Source organism: Colobus angolensis, unplaced genomic scaffold, assembly GCF_000951035.1.
Source record: "Colobus angolensis palliatus isolate OR3802 unplaced genomic scaffold, Cang.pa_1.0 Scaffold14, whole genome shotgun sequence".
Taxonomy (NCBI): domain Eukaryota; kingdom Metazoa; phylum Chordata; class Mammalia; order Primates; family Cercopithecidae; genus Colobus; species Colobus angolensis.
Window position 1 is genome coordinate 16113534 of NW_012114488.1, and position 17931 is coordinate 16131464.

At 41.1% G+C, this 17931-nt stretch overlaps 1 protein-coding gene across 1 annotated transcript in view; it reads left to right on the forward strand.

Annotated features, from left to right (window-relative positions):
• SLC22A2 (solute carrier family 22 (organic cation transporter), member 2) overlaps window positions 1-17424 on the forward strand; it is a 43617-nt gene extending 26193 nt beyond the window's left edge. Inside the window, exons 10-11 of the mRNA XM_011934992.1 lie at window positions 7001-7100; window positions 16693-17424. Coding sequence (XP_011790382.1) covers window positions 7001-7100; window positions 16693-16759 — 167 coding nt within the window. The 3' untranslated portion in view covers window positions 16760-17424. The remainder of the gene's footprint in view (window positions 1-7000; window positions 7101-16692) is intronic.
• The last annotated feature ends 507 nt before the right edge of the window (window positions 17425-17931 follow it).

Genomic DNA, 17931 nt, shown 5'->3' on the forward strand with positions numbered 1-17931 from the left:
AGGATTTAGGATTTATGGGGTCAGCTAGGTTTACCTAGAACAGAATAATGAGTTGTGGAGGGAAGTATTGAGGATAGGTGAGTATACGGGTTTGGCACCACAGGGTGGATAGACAAAACAATTTGGTTGATAAGGCGCAGATCCTGAACTAACCTGCAAGAGTTGTCCAGTTTTAGGACAGGTAAAATGGGGGAATTGTAAAGAGAGTTTATAGGTTTTAGAAGCCCATGCTGTAGCAGGTGAGTGATAACAGCCTTTAGTCCTTTTAAAGTGTGCTGTGGGATGGGATATTGGTGTTGAGCGGGGTAAGGGTGATTAGGTTTTAATGGGATGGTAATGGGCATGTGATTGGTTGCCAGGGAGGGAGTAGAGATGTCCCATATTTGTGGGTAAAGGTCGGGGGATACGAGAGGAAGATGCAAAGGAGGCTTTGGGTTGGGAAGAAGGGTGGCAATGAGATGTGGCTGTAGTCCAGGAATAGTCAGGGAAGCAGATAATTTGGTTAAAATGTTTTTGCCTAATAAGGGAACTGGGCAGGTGGGGATAACTATAAAACAGTGCTTAAAAGAATGTTGTCCAAGTTGGCACCAGAGTGGCGGAGTTTTAAGGAGTTTTGAAGCTTGGCCGTCAATACCCACAACAGTTATGGAGACAAGGGAAACAGGCCCTTGAAAAGAAGGTAATGTGGAGTGGGTAACCTCTGTATTGATTAAGAAGGGGACAGACTTACCCTCCACTGTAAGAGTTACCCAAAGCTCAGCGTCCATGATGGTCCAGGGGGCTTCCAAGGCGACCGGGCAGCATCAGTCTTCAGCCGCTAAGCCAAGCAGATCTGGGAAGGAGTCAGCCAGAGAGCCTTGGGCTAGAGCTTTAGGCTCTGTAGGAGTGGCTGCCGGCGAGTTGGACAGTCCAATATCCAGTGGGGTCCTGCACAGATGGGACACGGCTTAGGAGAAATTCCTGGCTGCGGGCATTCCTTGGCCCGGTGGCCAGATTTCCAGCACTTGTAGCAAGCTCGTGGGGGAGGAGGTTCTCGAGGAACCCCTGGCAGCTGCAGTTCAGGTGTTTGGAGTTCTTCTGTGCTGCAGATGTGGCTGGAGTTTGTCTAATAGTGGAGGCAAGGAATTGCAACTCAGAAATACATTGCTACCTGGCTGCCTCTACTCTACTATTGTACACCTTGAAGGTGAGGTTAATTAAGTCCTGTTGTGGGATTTGAGGGCTGGGATTTAATTTTTGGAGCTTTATTCTAATGTCAGGAGCTGACTGGGTGACAAAATGCATATTTAGAATAAGACAGCCTTCTGACCCTTCAGGGTCTAGGGCTGTAAAGAGTCTAAGGGTTGCTGCCAAATGAGCCATGGACTAGGCTGGGTTTTTATATTTGATGAAAAAGAGCCTAAATGCTAACTGATTTGGGAGAGGTCAGATAAAGGAAAAGGAGTGTTAACCTTGATTATGCCTGTAGCTCCAGCCATCCTTTTAAGAGGAAATTGCTGGGCAGGTGGGGGAGGGCCAGTCGCGGAATGAAACTGTAAGCTGGACCTGGTGTGAGGAGGGGAGGTGATAAAAGGATTATATGATTGGGGAGCAGAGGCTGAGGAAGAATTGGGACCTAGCTCGGCCTGGCGAGGAGCAGCCTGGGGAGGAGGGGAGAGGTCAGATGGGTCTGTAGAAAAGGAAGATTGGAAAGACTCAGCAATGCTTGGGGTTGGGACTGAGGGGATGGGCAGGAGGGAAAGAAGCAAGATTTGGGATGAGTTGCATTGGGAACAGAGACTAGGGAGAGACCGATTTGTAAAAGAATGCCTGGACGTCAGGCACCTCAGACCGTTTGCCCATTTTATGACAAGAATTATCCCAGATTTTGTAGGATGGAAAAATCGAAAGTGCCGTTTTCTGGCTATTTGGAACCACTGTCAAGTTTGGATTGGGGTCAAGCGGTGTTGCAGAAGAAAACAAGATGCTTAGATTTTACATCAGGTGAGAGTTGAAAAGGTTTTAAATTTTTGAGAACGCAGGCTAAGGGAGAAGAGGGAGGAATGGAGGGTGGAAGCTTGCCCATAGTGAAGGAGGCAAGCCCAGAGAAAAGAGAGAGTAGAGACACAGAGAGAAGGGGTGGGGGATGCTTTCCCCCCGGGAAAGTGGAAAAGGGGTAGAGACATGGAGAGAAGGGATGGGAGGTGCTTGCCCCCCAGGAAAGTGGAGAAGAGGTGGAGACAGGGAGAGAAGGGGTTGAGTGAGCAGCCCTGGGCTGCAATGTGGGTGAGCAGCCAAAGCAGGCATCCCTGCAATTGACTTGCCACCAAGGGAATGTGGGTGAATGACCAAGGCAGGTGTCCCTGCAGTGATCAGACACCTCTGAAATGTGGGTGAATAATCCGGCAGGCGTCCCCGCGTGATTAAACACGAAGGGAAGACTGTCTTCCCAAGTCCGTGACCGGTGCCGGAGTTTTGGGTCCACGGATAAAACGCGTCTCCTTTGTCTCTACCAGAAAAGGGAAAGGAACTGAAATTAAGATAAGGGAGAGATTGAAAGATGGCACCAAGATTGAAAGGAGAAAGACGTTGAGGGATAGTGAGAGAGGTCAGAGAAGAGAGTAAAGAGAGGCCGCTTACCGGATTTAAAATTAGTGAGATGTTCCTTGGGCTGGTTAGTCTGAGGGCCAGAGGTTGTAGGTGAATCTTTCCCATGGAGCAAAGAGCAGAAGGACAGGGGATTGGTCTCCCAAGGGAGGTCCCCCAATCCGAGTCACGGCACCAAATTTCACTCGCATCCGTGTGAAGAGACCACCAAACAGGCTTTATGTGAGCAACAAGGCTGTTTATTTCACCTGGGTGCAGATGGGCTGAGTATGAAAAGAGTCAGTGAAGGGAGATAGGGGTGGGCCTCTTTCTAGGATTTGGGTTGGTAAAGGAAAATTACAGTCAAAGGGGGTTGTTCTCTGGTGGGCAGGGGCGGAGGACACAAGGTGCTCAGTGGGGGAGGTTGTGAGCCACGATGAGCCAGGAGAAGGAATTTCACAAGGTAATGTCATCAGCTCAGTTAAGGCAGGAACAGGCCATTTTCACTTCTTTTGTGATTCTTCAGTTACGTTAGACCATCTGGATGTATATGTGCAGGTCACAGGGGATATGATGGCTTAGCTTGGGCTCAGAGGCCTGACAATGACTACCCCTGTTCCAAGATCCTTTATATGCCTAATCTTGTCACCCACAGACATCAGCAAAGTGCAAGGGAAATTAATTCAAAGAAAATAGCAGTTAACATTCCATAGTGCCAAACTCATTCTTAGCTGAGAGGGACTTTACTGAGAGGGACTTCTACTCCCCTCAGTCTTAGGAGGGACTCTAACCTTCCTAAGCTAGGCCTCAAACCCAAATTCAGTCAAGTGTCTTTGCCTTTTATTAAGAGAGACTTTTAACCCTCTCTGTCTTAGAAGAGACTCTAACTCCCCTAAATTGGGCCTCTAATTCAATCACGTCCTTTACCCAGGGATGCCAGCACTTACCCAAAGTTGACTAATCAGTGCTGCAGTCTGTTTCCTTCGGGCTGGCGGCGGGAGGTCTCCTCAGTATCCTCCCTTCAGGGTTCACCAGAAAGATGTTATTGGAAAGGGGTCCTGATCCAGACCCCAAGAGAAAGTTCTTGGATCTCACACAGGAAAGAATTCAGGGCAAGTTCATAGAGTAATGTGAAAGCAACTTTATTAAGGAAGTCAAGGAATAAAGAATGGCTACTCCACAGGCAGAGCAGCCCTGAGGGCTCCTAGTTGTCCCTTTTTATAGTTATTTCTTGATTGTATGCTAAACAAAAGGAGGATTATTAATGAGTTTCCCCTTTTTTGACCATATTGGGTAACTTCCTGATGTTGCCATGGCATTTGTAAACTGTCATGGCACCAGCGGGAGTGTAGCAGTGAAGACAACCAGAGGTCACCCCCATTGCCATCTTGGTTTTGGTGGGTTGTAGACAGCTTTACTGCAGCCTGTTTGATCAGGAAGGTCTTTATGAGCTGTATCTTGTGCCGATCTCCTATCTCATCCTGTAACTTAGAATGCCTAACTGTCTGGGAATGCAGCCCTGTAAGTCTCAGCCTTATTTTACCCAGTCTCTATTCAAGATAAAGTTGTTGTGTTTCAAACGCCTCTGACATGTCAAGGAAAAAGGCTAAATTCTGTAAAATGTTTGAAGAGTTTATTCTGAGCCAAATATGAGTGACCATATTCTGACCAAATGTGAATGACTTGCCTGAGGCACAGTCTCAAGAGGTCCTGAGAACATGTGTCCAAGGTAGTTGGATTAAAGCTTGGTTTTATACGTATTAAGCAGACAAAAGACATCCATCAATACATGTGAGGTATCCATTGGTTTGGTCCAGAAAAGCAAGACAACTCAAAGCAGGGGCTTCCAGGTCATAGGTGGATTCAAAGATTTTCTGATTGGCAATTACTTGAAAGAGTTAAATTATTATCTAAAGATCCAGAATCCGTAGAAAAGAGTGCCTGAGTAAAGATAAGTGGTTATGGAAACCAAGGCTCTTATTATGTAAATGAAGTCTCATAGGTGGTGCCTTTAGAGACAATCAATAGCAAATGTTTCCTATTCAGACCTTTAAAAGGTGCTAGACTCTCAGTTAATCTCTTCAGGATTGGGAGGGTCTGGAAAGGGAAAGATCTAGTTATGTTAATAGAGATTCTTTACAGATGAGAATTCTCTCCACAAAAGATGGCTTTGCCAGGCCATTTCAAAATAGGTCAAAGAAATATATTTTGGGGTAAAATATTTTAATTTTTTTTGTCTGTCATGTGATATTCTGTGATCAGATTGGAATTTGCTATCTTATTGCTACAAAGAGTCTGTGATGTCAGTCTTAAGATGTGTTTTAATGTTAGCCCTGGTGACTTGTGCTTGAACTCCAAAAGGGAGAGGGTATAATGAGACATGTCTGACCCCCACCCCTTTCCATCAGGGCTTGAATGGGAAGGGGTGGGAGTGAAAAGTCTTGAAGTTTTTCAGTTCAATTCAATCAGTTGGGGATCTTCGAATTTTGTTTTTGGTTTACATTTGTGAGGTGGTATTTTTAAAGAAAAACTTCTGCTGAATTAAATTTATAAGAGTTTAAGCAAAGAATGATTCGTATCAGGCAGCCTCCTGAGCCAGAGTAGGTTCAGAGATTCCAACACAACCACATGGTGAAAGAAGATTTATAGACAGAAAAAGGAAAGCCACGTACAGAAATCGGAAGTGAGGTACAGAAATAACTGGATGGGTTACAGCTTGGTGTTTGCCTTATTTGAACGTGGTTTGAACAGTTGGCCATATTTGACTAAACTTGGTGATTTTGTAACCATCCAAGGAGTTCACCTTGCCTGGTGCCTAGACAGAGCCAATTTCTCAAGAGAGGGGAATTGCAATAGAGAAAGAGTAATTCACACAGAGTCGGCTGTGTGGGAGACTCGAGTTTTATTATTACTGAAATCAGTCTCCTGAGCATTCGGGCATCTAAGTTTTTAAGGATAACTTGGTGGGTGGGGGAAGCCAGTGAGGCGGGGGTGCTGATTGGTCAGGGATGAAATCACAGGGAGTCAAAGCTGTCTTCTTGCACGGAGTCAGTTCTTGGTGAGGGCCACAAGATCAGATAAGCCAGTTTATCAATTTGGGTGGTGCCAGCTGATCCATCAAGTGCAGGGTCTGCAAAATACCTCAAGCACTGATTTTAGCAACAGTTTAGAAAGGGTCAGAATCTTGTAGGCTCCAGCTGCATGACTCCTAAACCGTAATTTCTTATCTTGTGGCTAATGTTAGTCCTACAAAGGCAACCTAGTCCCTAGGCAGCAAAGAGTTCTGCTTTGGCTGTTGTCATCTTTGTTTTAATCTATAAACTAAGTTTCTCCCAAAGTTAGGTCAGCCTATACCCAAGAATGACAAGGACAGCTTGGACGGTAGAAGCAAGAGGAAGTCGATTAAGTTAGATCTCTTTCACTGTCTCAGTCATAATTTTGCAAAGGTGGTTTTAACTGGCACAAGAGTAGGCTACAGTGTGTTTGCCATTCCATCTAGGTTATAGTTTACAACGTACAGATAAACCTTCAGGCCAAACTTAAAATATGTAAGGAGGCAGTTATAGGCTAAACTCGATTTGACAGTATATTATCCCAATTTATATAGGAATGTCTGGAGCACCAGAAAGATTACAGAACTTCCCAAGGCCTTGAGACCAGTATGCGAGGGGCCAGAGCTGGAGCCCAGGCCCTCAGAGCTTGGGTTCTGTGCCCTGCAGCTTCTATTTCAGCCATTTTCTGAGGGTGTAAAAATAGAGACCGGCATGCAGTGTTCTGAGACCTCAAAACTAGTAAAGAATCCACATCTTATTTTCTGTATTCTATTATTGTGAAACACATAGAAATACAACTTTAAAAGATCAAAACTTTTATCGGAATCTAAAGAAGCAAAAACATGTAAGTGTTTATTATTAAAGATTATAGCTAGAGACAAAAAAAGGAATAATGGGAATTTAATGAACACCTGAATTTAAACTAAAATCCTGGCTATACTTTTTAGTGCTCTTACATCATAATAAATACATAATTCATTACTTTTATTTGCTAGAAATGACCCAAGTTTCTGAGTTATTTTCCTTACTAAGTGATTTATACTGGCAGCGTTGTGGTCCTCCTTTTCAAACAGTTCGTTTTTTGCAGAGTTATTTTCTAACTCCAAAGTATCTTAATATGGTGGCAATGTCCTCTACCCTAGAATAACCTTGACTCAAAATGTTAAGTATTTCATTTCCCTATTAGGAATAGTAATTCAATGGAGTTTGGAACTGGTATAATATTTATAATGGAAAATACAGCAGTCAGAGATGGCAAAGGAATCTGTAAGTAAGTATAGAAAAACACCAAAAAAAAGTTTTAAACAAAAATAAGGGAAATGCTAATTATAGACCTTGAGTTTTTCAGTTCTTAATGTGATTTTCATCTGTTTGGCTTTCAGCCGTGGTTGGCTTGGTTGCTGGAGGTCTGGTGCTGTTGCTACCAGAAACTAAAGGGAAGGCTTTGCCTGAGACCATCGAGGAAGCCGAAAATATGCAGAGGTAGGCAGTTGAAAGTTCTAAATGAACTGTTCTATGAAGGTTTTAGGACAACCCTGTAGCTATTTGGAAAGAATTAGATTGACTTCATACTTCACACCATACACTGAGATAAATTCAAACTAAATCAAAGACTTGAAAGCATTTAAAAAATCAGTAACATTACAAAGACACTATACGAGAATTTCTTTAAACTTTCCTGTGGAGAAAGTCTTTCTAAATATGACCCAAAAAATCCAGAATCCATAGAAAGAAGGTCAATATGTTTGCTTTCATTAAAATAAAAGATTCTGCATTAAACAACTACCATAGGCTTAAAATAAAATTATAAACTTGAAGAAAATATTTACTACTCTACATTGGGCTAATTTTCCCAACAAATCTGTAAGAGCAACCACCCAATAGAAAAAAAAATAGGCAACATATGTGAGCAAATAATTCAATGAAAAGGAAATAAAAACAGCTCTTAAATATGTGAAAATATGCTCAACTTCCTTCATAGTAAGAAAAGTTCAAATTAACACCACACTAATCACTACTTGGATTGTCAAAAATGAAATTACTTGGTAACACATTATGTTGGGGAAGAATGGGGAGAAACAGCCTTCCGTGTTGCTGTTAGGAGTTAGATACCTCTGTAATGGACAGTGCAATAGTAGGATAAAAATTACACACATGGGCTGGGCACGGTGGCTCACGCCTCTAATCCCAGCACTTTGGGAGGCTGAGGTGGCCGATCACAAGGTCAGGAGATCGAGATCCTCCTGGCTAACATGGTGAAACTCCATCTCTACTAAAAAAAAATACAAAAAATTTAGCTGTGTGTGGTGGTACACACCTGTAATCCCAGCCACTGGGGAGGCTGAGGCAGGAGAATCACTTGAACCCGGGAGGCAGACGTTGTAGTGAGCTGAGATAGCGCCACTGCACTCCAGCCTGGATGACAAAGCAAGACTCCGTCTAAAAAAAAAAAAATTAATTAAATTAAAATTACAAACATGTATATCCTTTAACCTAGTAACTCTACACCTCTAGAAGTTTACGTGTACAAAGTGACATGTGTACAGGACTAGTCATTAAGGCATTTTTTTATAACAAGAGTTTGGAAACAACCTAAATGATCATAAGTTAGAACACCAGTCAAATAAATGATATGCCATTCTGTAAAATTATACAGCCATTAAAAAGAATGAGGCCACTTCACGTACACTGACAAGGAAAGTTCTCCAAGACATATTGCTGATGGGGGAAAAAACAAAACATAGAAAAATATATATCCTATCATTTGTGTAAAAATAGGGAAAGACATATATATGAATACTTGTATCTCAAAAATGTACAAGAACCATAACACTGGTTGTCTGTGGAATAGAGTGACTGTGGGATACAGGTAGAAGGGAGACTTCAATGCTTCCTTTTTGTAATTTTGAATTTTGGACCATATGAGCCCATTCAAACAGTACATTAAAAAAATTCTAGATAAAGACAAACCTGTCTGACACTCTTCCCACAAATTTGTTTATACAGTATGTTTAGATATTTTTATTTATTTTCTTCTGACTCCATTTTTGGCCTGCTGATACCACAAACAACTGATTTTTATTCATTTTACCAAACCTTCTTGTTTAACATTTTCAGTACATGGACAAAATGCTGGTAAATCACAGTGGTCTGAGGCTTTTCCTAGAACTTGAGTCTTAGATTTGGAAAAGGCCTTTGAATCCGGACAGAGGTCACATACTCGCAGCCTGCAGGCCACCAAGTTCTCCAGTGCTTTCTTTGGCCTACACAGTATTTTTTTTTTTTTAAGTGGTAAATTCCACATAAACTGGATTTCCAGGATCTGTTTTAAAAAAGCAGAAGATTTGGTAACACGGAGAAGATATTTCCTCTTGTTGTCAATTTGTAGGAGCTGAATGATGGCTTGGCTTTCTGAAGGGTTTGCCCTCTGCAGGAGGCCACAGTCCCCACTGTTTCCTATTGTCTTTGGTACATTGTATGATCTGCCTGGTGCATGCAGACATTTGAGTTGGAGACCTTTCATCTAAACCAACCATCTCCAACCCCGTACCCCTCTCGCCATGCAGCTTCCCACACACATGGGCACCTCCCGTCAAAGATGGTCTAAATCCCGTTTACTGTGGTATCGCTGGAACTCAGCACGGTGCCTGGCATACACAGAGCAGGAGCTTACCAGTTATTTGTGGAATAAATGCTGAAGTTCTTTCTACAGCATCCCTAATTGAAGTTTCTTTCTCTAGCCAGCGCCCGTGCCAAGCAGGCAGTAATATGTGTAGTGAAGAGCATGACCTGTGGAACCTGAAGCCCTGCCATCACATTTCTCATGTGTGTGGCTTTATTGCCTTAAGGCCTCAAAGCCTCAGTTTCCTCATGTGTAAATGGGGACAACAGTACCTACTCACTGGATTAAAGAAGAAAATATGTGTAAAGTGCCTGACACTAATTAAGTGTCAACTGGTTCCTAATTAAGCTGTTATGGTTCCTAAGGGCACTAAACTTGTCCTAGTTACAAATATAACCTGTAGACTTATACCCAATACCTTATCTTACTTCTTAAGCCTGTTTTCCTTTCTGTAAAATGAGGATAACAATAGCTAACATTTACTAAGTGCTCTTACCCAGTGCTTTCCAACTGACACTCACCAAGTGTCAATAAAGTGCCTGACACTAATTAATTAATGTCTACAAGGCCCTGCTATTATTCACAGAAGCTTTTGTAGCTGTTCTATAAAACAGAAAAATACATGCCTAGACTATTTATTGGAAATCAAATTTTAAAATACATTCCGAGTTGTTGTTGTAAGATGGAGAAGTGTAGCTCAGCGACACACACATACCTATGCTTGTCAGAGTTGTTCATTTTCATCAGGCTGGTTCAAAGCTGGCTAAAGAGATATTTCAAAAGATCATTCCTGTTGTTATTTTATATTCTTTCCATTTATATGATCTACAGATACTGCTATGAAGATTCGCACTGTTCTTGTTTCTGTATTACATAACCCAGTTCACCACGCACTGAAAGATATGTGTAAGACTTGGGGAATTGCAGAAGAGTGGGAGTGGTGAGGGCTGAGACAGCCAGAGAACAGTGCGCCTACAGAGGGAGGGATACGTGTGGCCTGCAGGAGGCAAAGATGTCTAGGAGCAGGAGTGCAGACCACAGCCGTCACTGAAAACTGACCCCAAGAACAGTATATGCGCTGAGAGCCAGCAGAAACAGGGCAGGGCAAGAGCCCCTCCCTCACCAACCAAGTCATTTGGTTCCTAAGGGCACTAAACCTGTCCTAGTTATAAATATAGCCTGCATGGACTTTTACCCTATTCTTTATCTCACGTCTCACTTTTTTATCTCTCTATTTTTGAGACAGTCTCCCACCGGTTACCCTGGCTGGAGTGCAGTGGCTCAATCTCAGCTTACTGCAGCTTCAACCTCCTGGGTCCAGGTCATTCTCCCACCTCAGCCTCCCAAGTAGCTGGGACTACAGGCATGTGCCACCACACCCAGCTAATTTTTTTGTATTTTTTTAGTAGAGACAGATTGCGCCATGTTCTCCAGGATGGTCTCAAACTCTGGAGCTCAAGTTATCCACCCACCTTTGCCTCCCAAATTGCTGGGATTACAAGTGTGAAGCACCACGCCTGGCCCCTTATCTCACTTCTTAAGCTGGTTTTCCTTCTGTAAAATGAGGATAACAATAGCTAACATTTACTAAGAGCTCTACCCGTGCTTTCCATGCCCTTCCCGTGTACCTTCTTTTGTTGCACTTAATTTTATTGCGTTTTGCAGATATTGCATTTTTTAACAGATTGAAGGTATACAGCAACCCTACATTAAGCAATTTTATTTGCAGCATTTTTCCAACAGCAGGTGCTCACTGTATGTCATTGTGGCATGTTTTGGTAATACTCACAATATTTCAAACTTTTCCATTATTATCATATCTGTGATGGTGACCTGAGATCAGTAATCTTTGATACTACTATTGTAATTGTTTTAGTGCACCACAAACCTTGTCTGCATAAAACGGCAAGCTTAATTAATAAAATGTGTGTGATCTGACTGTTCCACACACTGATCGTTCCCCCATCTCTCTTCCTTTCCTTGGGCCTTCCTCTTGCCTAAGACACAACCATATTGAAATTAGACCAATTAATAGCTCTACAATGCCCTCTGGGTGTTCAATGAAAGGAAGAGTTGCAAGTCTCAACTTCAAAGCAAAAGGCAGAAATGATTAAGCTCAGTGAGGAAGTCATATTGAAAGCCAGCACAAGCTGAAAGCAAGGCCTCTTGCACCAGTTAGCCAAGTTGAGAATGCACAGGAAAAGTTCTTGAAGGATGTTTAAAAATGCTACTCCAGTGAACACACAAATGAGAAAATGAAACAGCCTTATTGATGATATGGAGAAAGCTTGAGTGGCCTGACAGAAGATCAAACCTATCACAACATTCCTTAAGCCAAAGCCTAATCCAGAACAAGGCCTTAACTCTCTTTGATTATATGAAGGCTGAGACAGGTGAAGAAGTAGCAGAAGAAAAATTTGAAGTTAGTAAGGTTGATTCTTAAGGCTTAAGGAAAGAAGCCGTCTCCATAACATAAAAGTGCAAGGTGAAGCAGCAAGTGCTGGTGTAGAAGCTGCAGCAAGTTCTACAGATTTAACAAAGATCGTTGATGAAAGTGATTACACTAAACAACAGATTTTCAATATAGACACAACAGCCTTCTATTGGAAGAAGATGCCATTTAGTACTTTCAAGGTGACAGGGGAAAAAAATCAATGCCTGGTTTCAAAACTCAAAGGACAGGTTGACTCTCTTGCAGCTGGTGACTAGAAGGTGAAGCCAATGTTCAATTACCATTAAAACCCTAGAGTCCCTAAGAATTATGCTACAGCTACTCTGCGTGTGGTCATGGAATAACAAAGCCTGTGTACAGATAACAGTATATCTGTTTACAGCATGGTTTATTGAATATTTTAAGCCTGCTGTTTAGACCTACTGCTTAGAAAAGAAGATTGCTTTCAAAAGATTACTGCTCATTGACAATACATACACCTGGTCACCCAAGAGCTCTGATGGAGATGTACCTAAAGATTAATGTTGTTTTAATGCCTGCTAACACAACATCCATTCTACAGCCCATGGATCAAGGAGTAGTTTTGACATTCAAGTATTATTATTTAAGAAATATACTTTATAAGGCTATAGCTACCATAGGTGGTAATTCCTCTAATTGTTCTAGGCAAAGTACATTGAAAACCTTCTGGAAAGGTTTCACCATTGTAGATGTCACTAAGAACATTTGTGAATCATTGGAGGTCAAAATATGAACGTTAATGGGAGTTTTGAAGAAGTTGATTACAACCTTCATGGATAACTTCGAAGAGGTCAAGACTTCAGCATAAAAAGTATCTGCAGATACGATAGAAATAGCAAGAGAACTAAAAATAGAAGTAGAGCCCAAAGATGTGACTTGAATTGCTTCAACCTCATGATAAAACTTGAACAGATGAGGAGTTGCTTTTTAGAGATGAGCTTAGAAAGTGGTTTCTTGAGATGGAATCTACTCCTGGTGGAGATTCTGTGAACATTGTTGAAATGACAACAAAGGATTTAGAATATTACGTAAACTTAGTTGACAAAGCAGCATCAGGATTTGAGAGGACTGACTCCAATTTTTAAAGAAGCTCTACTGTGGGTAAAGTACCATGAAACGGCATTACATGCTGTAGAGAAATATTTCATGAAGGGAAGAGTCAGTCAACATTGAAAACTTCGTATTCTTGTTTTAAGAAGTTTCAACAGCCACTTCAACCTTCAGCAACCACTATCTTGATCAGTCAGCGGCCATCAGCATAGAGGCAAGAGCCTCCACCAGCAAGATTACAACTAATTGAAGGCTCAGATGATTGTTAGCATTAAAAAAAAAAAAGTATTTTTAAATTACATAGTTTTCTTAGACATAATATTGCACATTTAATAGACTACAGTATGGTGTAACCATAACTTTTATATGAACTGGAAAACCAACAAAAATGTATGACTCACTTTATGGTAAAATTTACTTTATTGTGGTGGTCTGGAACTGAATCCCCAATATCTCTGAGGTATGCCTGTATTCCCTCATTGAATCCTTGCAGCAACCCTATGAAATAGGTGTTATTATTATTAACCCCACTGACAACTGGAATATAAAAACAGGCCAGAGAAAGTAAAGGACTTGCTCAAAACCACACAGCCAATAAGTGACAAAGCCAAAGTTTCAATCCTGGCAGCTAGATTTTGTGGCCCATGAACTTGTCTCACCATCAGAGGGTTGGGCTTATGAATGGGACAATGCAATGAAGCACCCATCACAGTGCCTGGTATTTAGTTAGTAGTCACTCACTGGTGACTGATGTTGTTGCTGCTGCTGCTGCTGTTGTTGCTGCTGCTGTGGCCATTTTTATTGTTGCTGTTGTTGCTGCTGTTGTTATTGGTACTGCTGCTATTGTTTTTGCTGTTGCTATTGCTGTTGTTATTGCTATTGTACTTGTTTCTACTGTTGCTGCTGCTGTTATAATTATTGCTGCTGTTGCTACTGCTGCTACTGTTGTTGCTGTTGTTGCTGATGTTGCTGCTGCTGTTGTTACTGCTGGTGTTCCTACTGCTGTTGTTGCTGCTACTGTTATTGCTTCTGTTGCTGTTGCTGTGGCTATTGTTGCTGCTGCTGTTGCTGTTGTTGATTGTGATGCTATTGTTGTTACTGATGCTTCCATTGTTATTGCTGCTGCTATTGTTGCTACTACTGCTACTGCTGCTGTTACTGTTGTTGCCTCTGTTAGTGTTGTAGCTGTTGTTATTGCTGCTACTGTTACTGTTGCTGCTGTGACTATTGCTGCTGTTGTTTTTGTCACTACTGTTGCTGCTGTTGTTGCTTTTGTTATTGTTGAAGCTACTGTTGTTGCTGCTTTCTTGCTGTTGTTGATGCTTTTGCTGTGGTTGTTTTTGTTGCTGCTGTTGCTGTTCACCTTTTTTATTGTTACAGCTACTGTTGTTGCTGCTCTTGCTGCTGCTGCTGCCGCTGCTACTGATGTTGTTGCTGCTTCTGCTATTGCTGTTGCTCCTTTTGCTGATGTTGCTGTTGTTGGTGCTGTTATAATTCTTGCTGCTGCTGTTGTTGCTGCTGTTGCTTTTGTTGTTGCAGCTACTTTTGTTGCTCCTCTTGTTGTTGCTGCTGCTATTGCTACTGTTGTTGCTTTTGTTATTGTTGTTGCTGCTACCATTGCTGACATTGCTGTTGCTGCTGCTGTTGTTGCTGCTACTGCTATTGTTGCTGTTTCTATTATTATTGCTGTTGTTGATTATGGCGCTGTTGCTGCTGCTGCTGTTGCTGAAATTGTTGTTGTTGTTGTTGTTAATGCTGTTGTCATTGCTACTACTATGGCTGCTGTTGCTGTTGTTGCCACTATTGCCACTGCAGCTGCTGTTGTTGCTACTGCTGATGTTGCTGCTGTTGTTACTGTTGTGGTTGCTGCTACTATTGATGCTACTGTTGCTTTTGTTGTTGCTGCTGCTTCTGTTGTTATTGCCATCGTTGATTATGATGCTGTTGCTATTGCTGTCACTGCTGCTACCATTGCTGATGCTGTTGTTGCTGCTATTGTTGCTGATGTTGTCATTGCTGCTATTGTTACTGCTGTTGCTGTTATGATTGCTGCTGCTATTGCTGTTGTTATTGTTGCTTTTATTGTTGTTGCTGCTCTTGCTGCTGTTGTTGCTGCTATTGCTGCTATTGTTATAATTATTGCTGCTGCTGCTGCTGCTGCTGCTGTTATTACTGCTATTTCTGTTGCTACTGCTGCTGTTGCTGTTGCTATGGCTATTGCTGTTGTTAACTGTGATGCTATTGCTGTTGGTGATGCTTCTGTTGCTGTTGCTGTTGCTGTTGCTGATACTGTTGCTATTGTTGCTTTTGTTATTGTTGCTGTTGTTGCTGCTGCTGCGACTGTTGCTGTTGCTGCTGCTGCTATTGTTGCTGCTGCTGTTGCCATTGTTACTGCTGCTATTGTTGCTGATGCTGCTACTGTTGCTATTGCTGTTGCTGCTACTATTACTGTTGCTATTGCTGCTACTACTGCTGCTGGTGTTGCTGCTACTGTTGTTGCTACTATGGTAATGATTGCTGCTGCTGCTGCTGTTACTGCTATTACTACTACTACTTCTGTTGTTGCTGCTGCTGCTGTTATTACTGCTACTCCTGTTGTTGCTACTGCTGCTCTTGCTATTTCTGTGGCTATTGTTGCTGCTGTTGTTGCTCTTAATTGTGATGCTGTTGATTCTGTTGCTATCATTGCTACTATTGCTAAAATTGTTGCTGCTGTTGTTGCTATTGTTGCTTTTGTTGTTACTATTGCTGTTGCTTTTGTTATTGTTGCTACTGCTGTTGTTATTGCTGCTACTGCTCCTGTTGTTACTGTTGCTATTGCTATTGCTGATACTATTGTTGCTGCTGCTGTTGCTCATGTTGCTACTGTTGCTATTGCTGTTACTACTGAGGCTGCTATTGTTGCTATTGCTGTTGCTGCTGATGGTATTACTGTTGCCATATCTGTTGCTGCTACTGTTACTGTTGCTGATGTTTCTACTGTTGCTACTGCAGTTGCTACTGTTATTACTGTTGTTGCTGCTGTTACTAGTATTGCTGCTACTGTTGCTGCTGTTGTTGCTTTTGTTGTTCCTGCTGCTGCTTCTATTGCTACTGTTATTTCTGCTGCTGCAGTTGTTGTTATTGTTGTTGGCACAGAGACCAGAGGAGCTCAACTGACTTGATTGTACCTCCCCATCTGGAGCTTTAGAGAATTCCAAAACCATAGGGTTATTTGGGTAAGCTTCTGCCATCCCTCGTCTCAGATTGGATTGGTCCAGAAACTGAGACAAAACTAACCAACTCCAGGTTGGGGAAATTCTGTGAGATGCTGGGTGGCCGGGAGCAGCCCACACTTGATTCAATATTGCTATAAACAGAAACAGGTCCAAAGGGCATGGCTGACAACAATAAAATGAAGAAAGCAGCATTTATATGATGATTATCAGCAATGTCCTGGCATTCACGAAGACAAGATGATTGAGAAAACTTGCAACTTGAACAAATGTTTTAATTGCATTCTTCATTTATCAAGCTGTTGAAAAGTAAATACACTTTGAAAAAATAATTTTTCAAATTCTATTTGCTTAACTAATGATAACAATGTCTAGATTTTGCAATCTTTATCATTAACTGATATAAGATTAAGTTTAGTCTTTACCCACATTCTCTATTACAAAGAAAGGTGAACACCCTAAATAAAAAAGGAACTTATTTAGGCCAGTTCCAATTCAATAAGAGAATTTTAGGAATAACTCTGTCAACATGAGTTATCAACAAGTTCTGTCCATTTTCTTTGTGAGACCCACCATTCGGAATACATTGCAAGACTAATCCTGAACAAAGTTTATAATCATTTGTTGTTCCTCTTATTTATTACCCACTTTATTTTGGTTTTCAGCCTCCTCATAATTTTTTTCTCCCCTCTCCATTTTTATTTCTTATTGCAGACCAAGAAAAAATAAAGAAAAGATGATTTACCTCCAAGTTCAGAAACTAGACATTCCATTGAACTAAGAAGAGAGACCATTGCTGCTGTCATGACCTAGCTTTGATGGCAGCAAGACCAAAAGCAGAAATTCCTGCACTCATCACAAAGCCCATACAACTCAACCAAACTTATCCCTGAGCCCTATCAACCTAGGTCTACAGCCAGTGGAGTCTATTGTACACTGTGGAAAAATACCTACGGGACCAGATCCTGCCAAGTTCTTCCAGCTCACTTTATTCTCAGCATTCCTAGGACATTTGACATTGGTTTTCTGGAGGGTTTTTTCCCATCTTTGTGTTTTTTAAATTTGATTATTTTCTCTACAATACCATCTAACCAGAATACACAGGGGAACCGTGGACCAGGGAAACAAAGTAGAAAAAAGTCTGAAAAACAGAAAAGTTGGGAGAGGAGCATCTATTTTCTTAAAGAAATAAAACACCAAAACAATATAAAATTGTCCAGAATGTATGTCAAGAACTTTAGATAGGCCTTTCAATAACATGGGTGAAGATATTTTTGAAAATACATTGATTATTATCTAGATTAGACTTAAAGTGAATCTCAAATAAAAGAATCAGGAATACAACTTAAGTAATCATGAGGTCCTTCCATATTTAGACTGGGTAAGCATGAATGTGTATTTTCTACAAAAGATCTTGAGAAGAGTTCAATAAAAATGTTAGCATTATAAAACCATTGATGATCATTTTTAGTCTGGTAAAAATGTCTCAAAATTTGTGGATATTACAATATGTTTAATATTTTATAAAAGTAATATAAATACATTTTTAAAAGCTAAATATTATGAGGCTTATAATGAGAAACAAAATTTCCTCACACTATTTCACCTCTACTAATTTCATAGAGAAAATTTTTGACTATTTTAGGTGAATTTTCCCCCTGAGATTCATCTCCATACATCTAAATAACTTCTTTATTTTGACATTTCTTGATTTTTTGGTTTAAATATTATTTATTTACTTTTCAATATAAAAGATACAAATGTAGCTGTCTTCATCTCTCCCTTCATCCCAACACACGGCTTTTCTGTTCCCTTTAAACTTTATCACAATTTTATTAAATCAAATAGTGAACTTTCATGTCATTGTGGCTATTAACACTGAGTCACTTAGTGTACTATGATTATGCTTCCTTTCTTTTATAGTATGTCACTTTTCCTGAACACTGGTTTTTT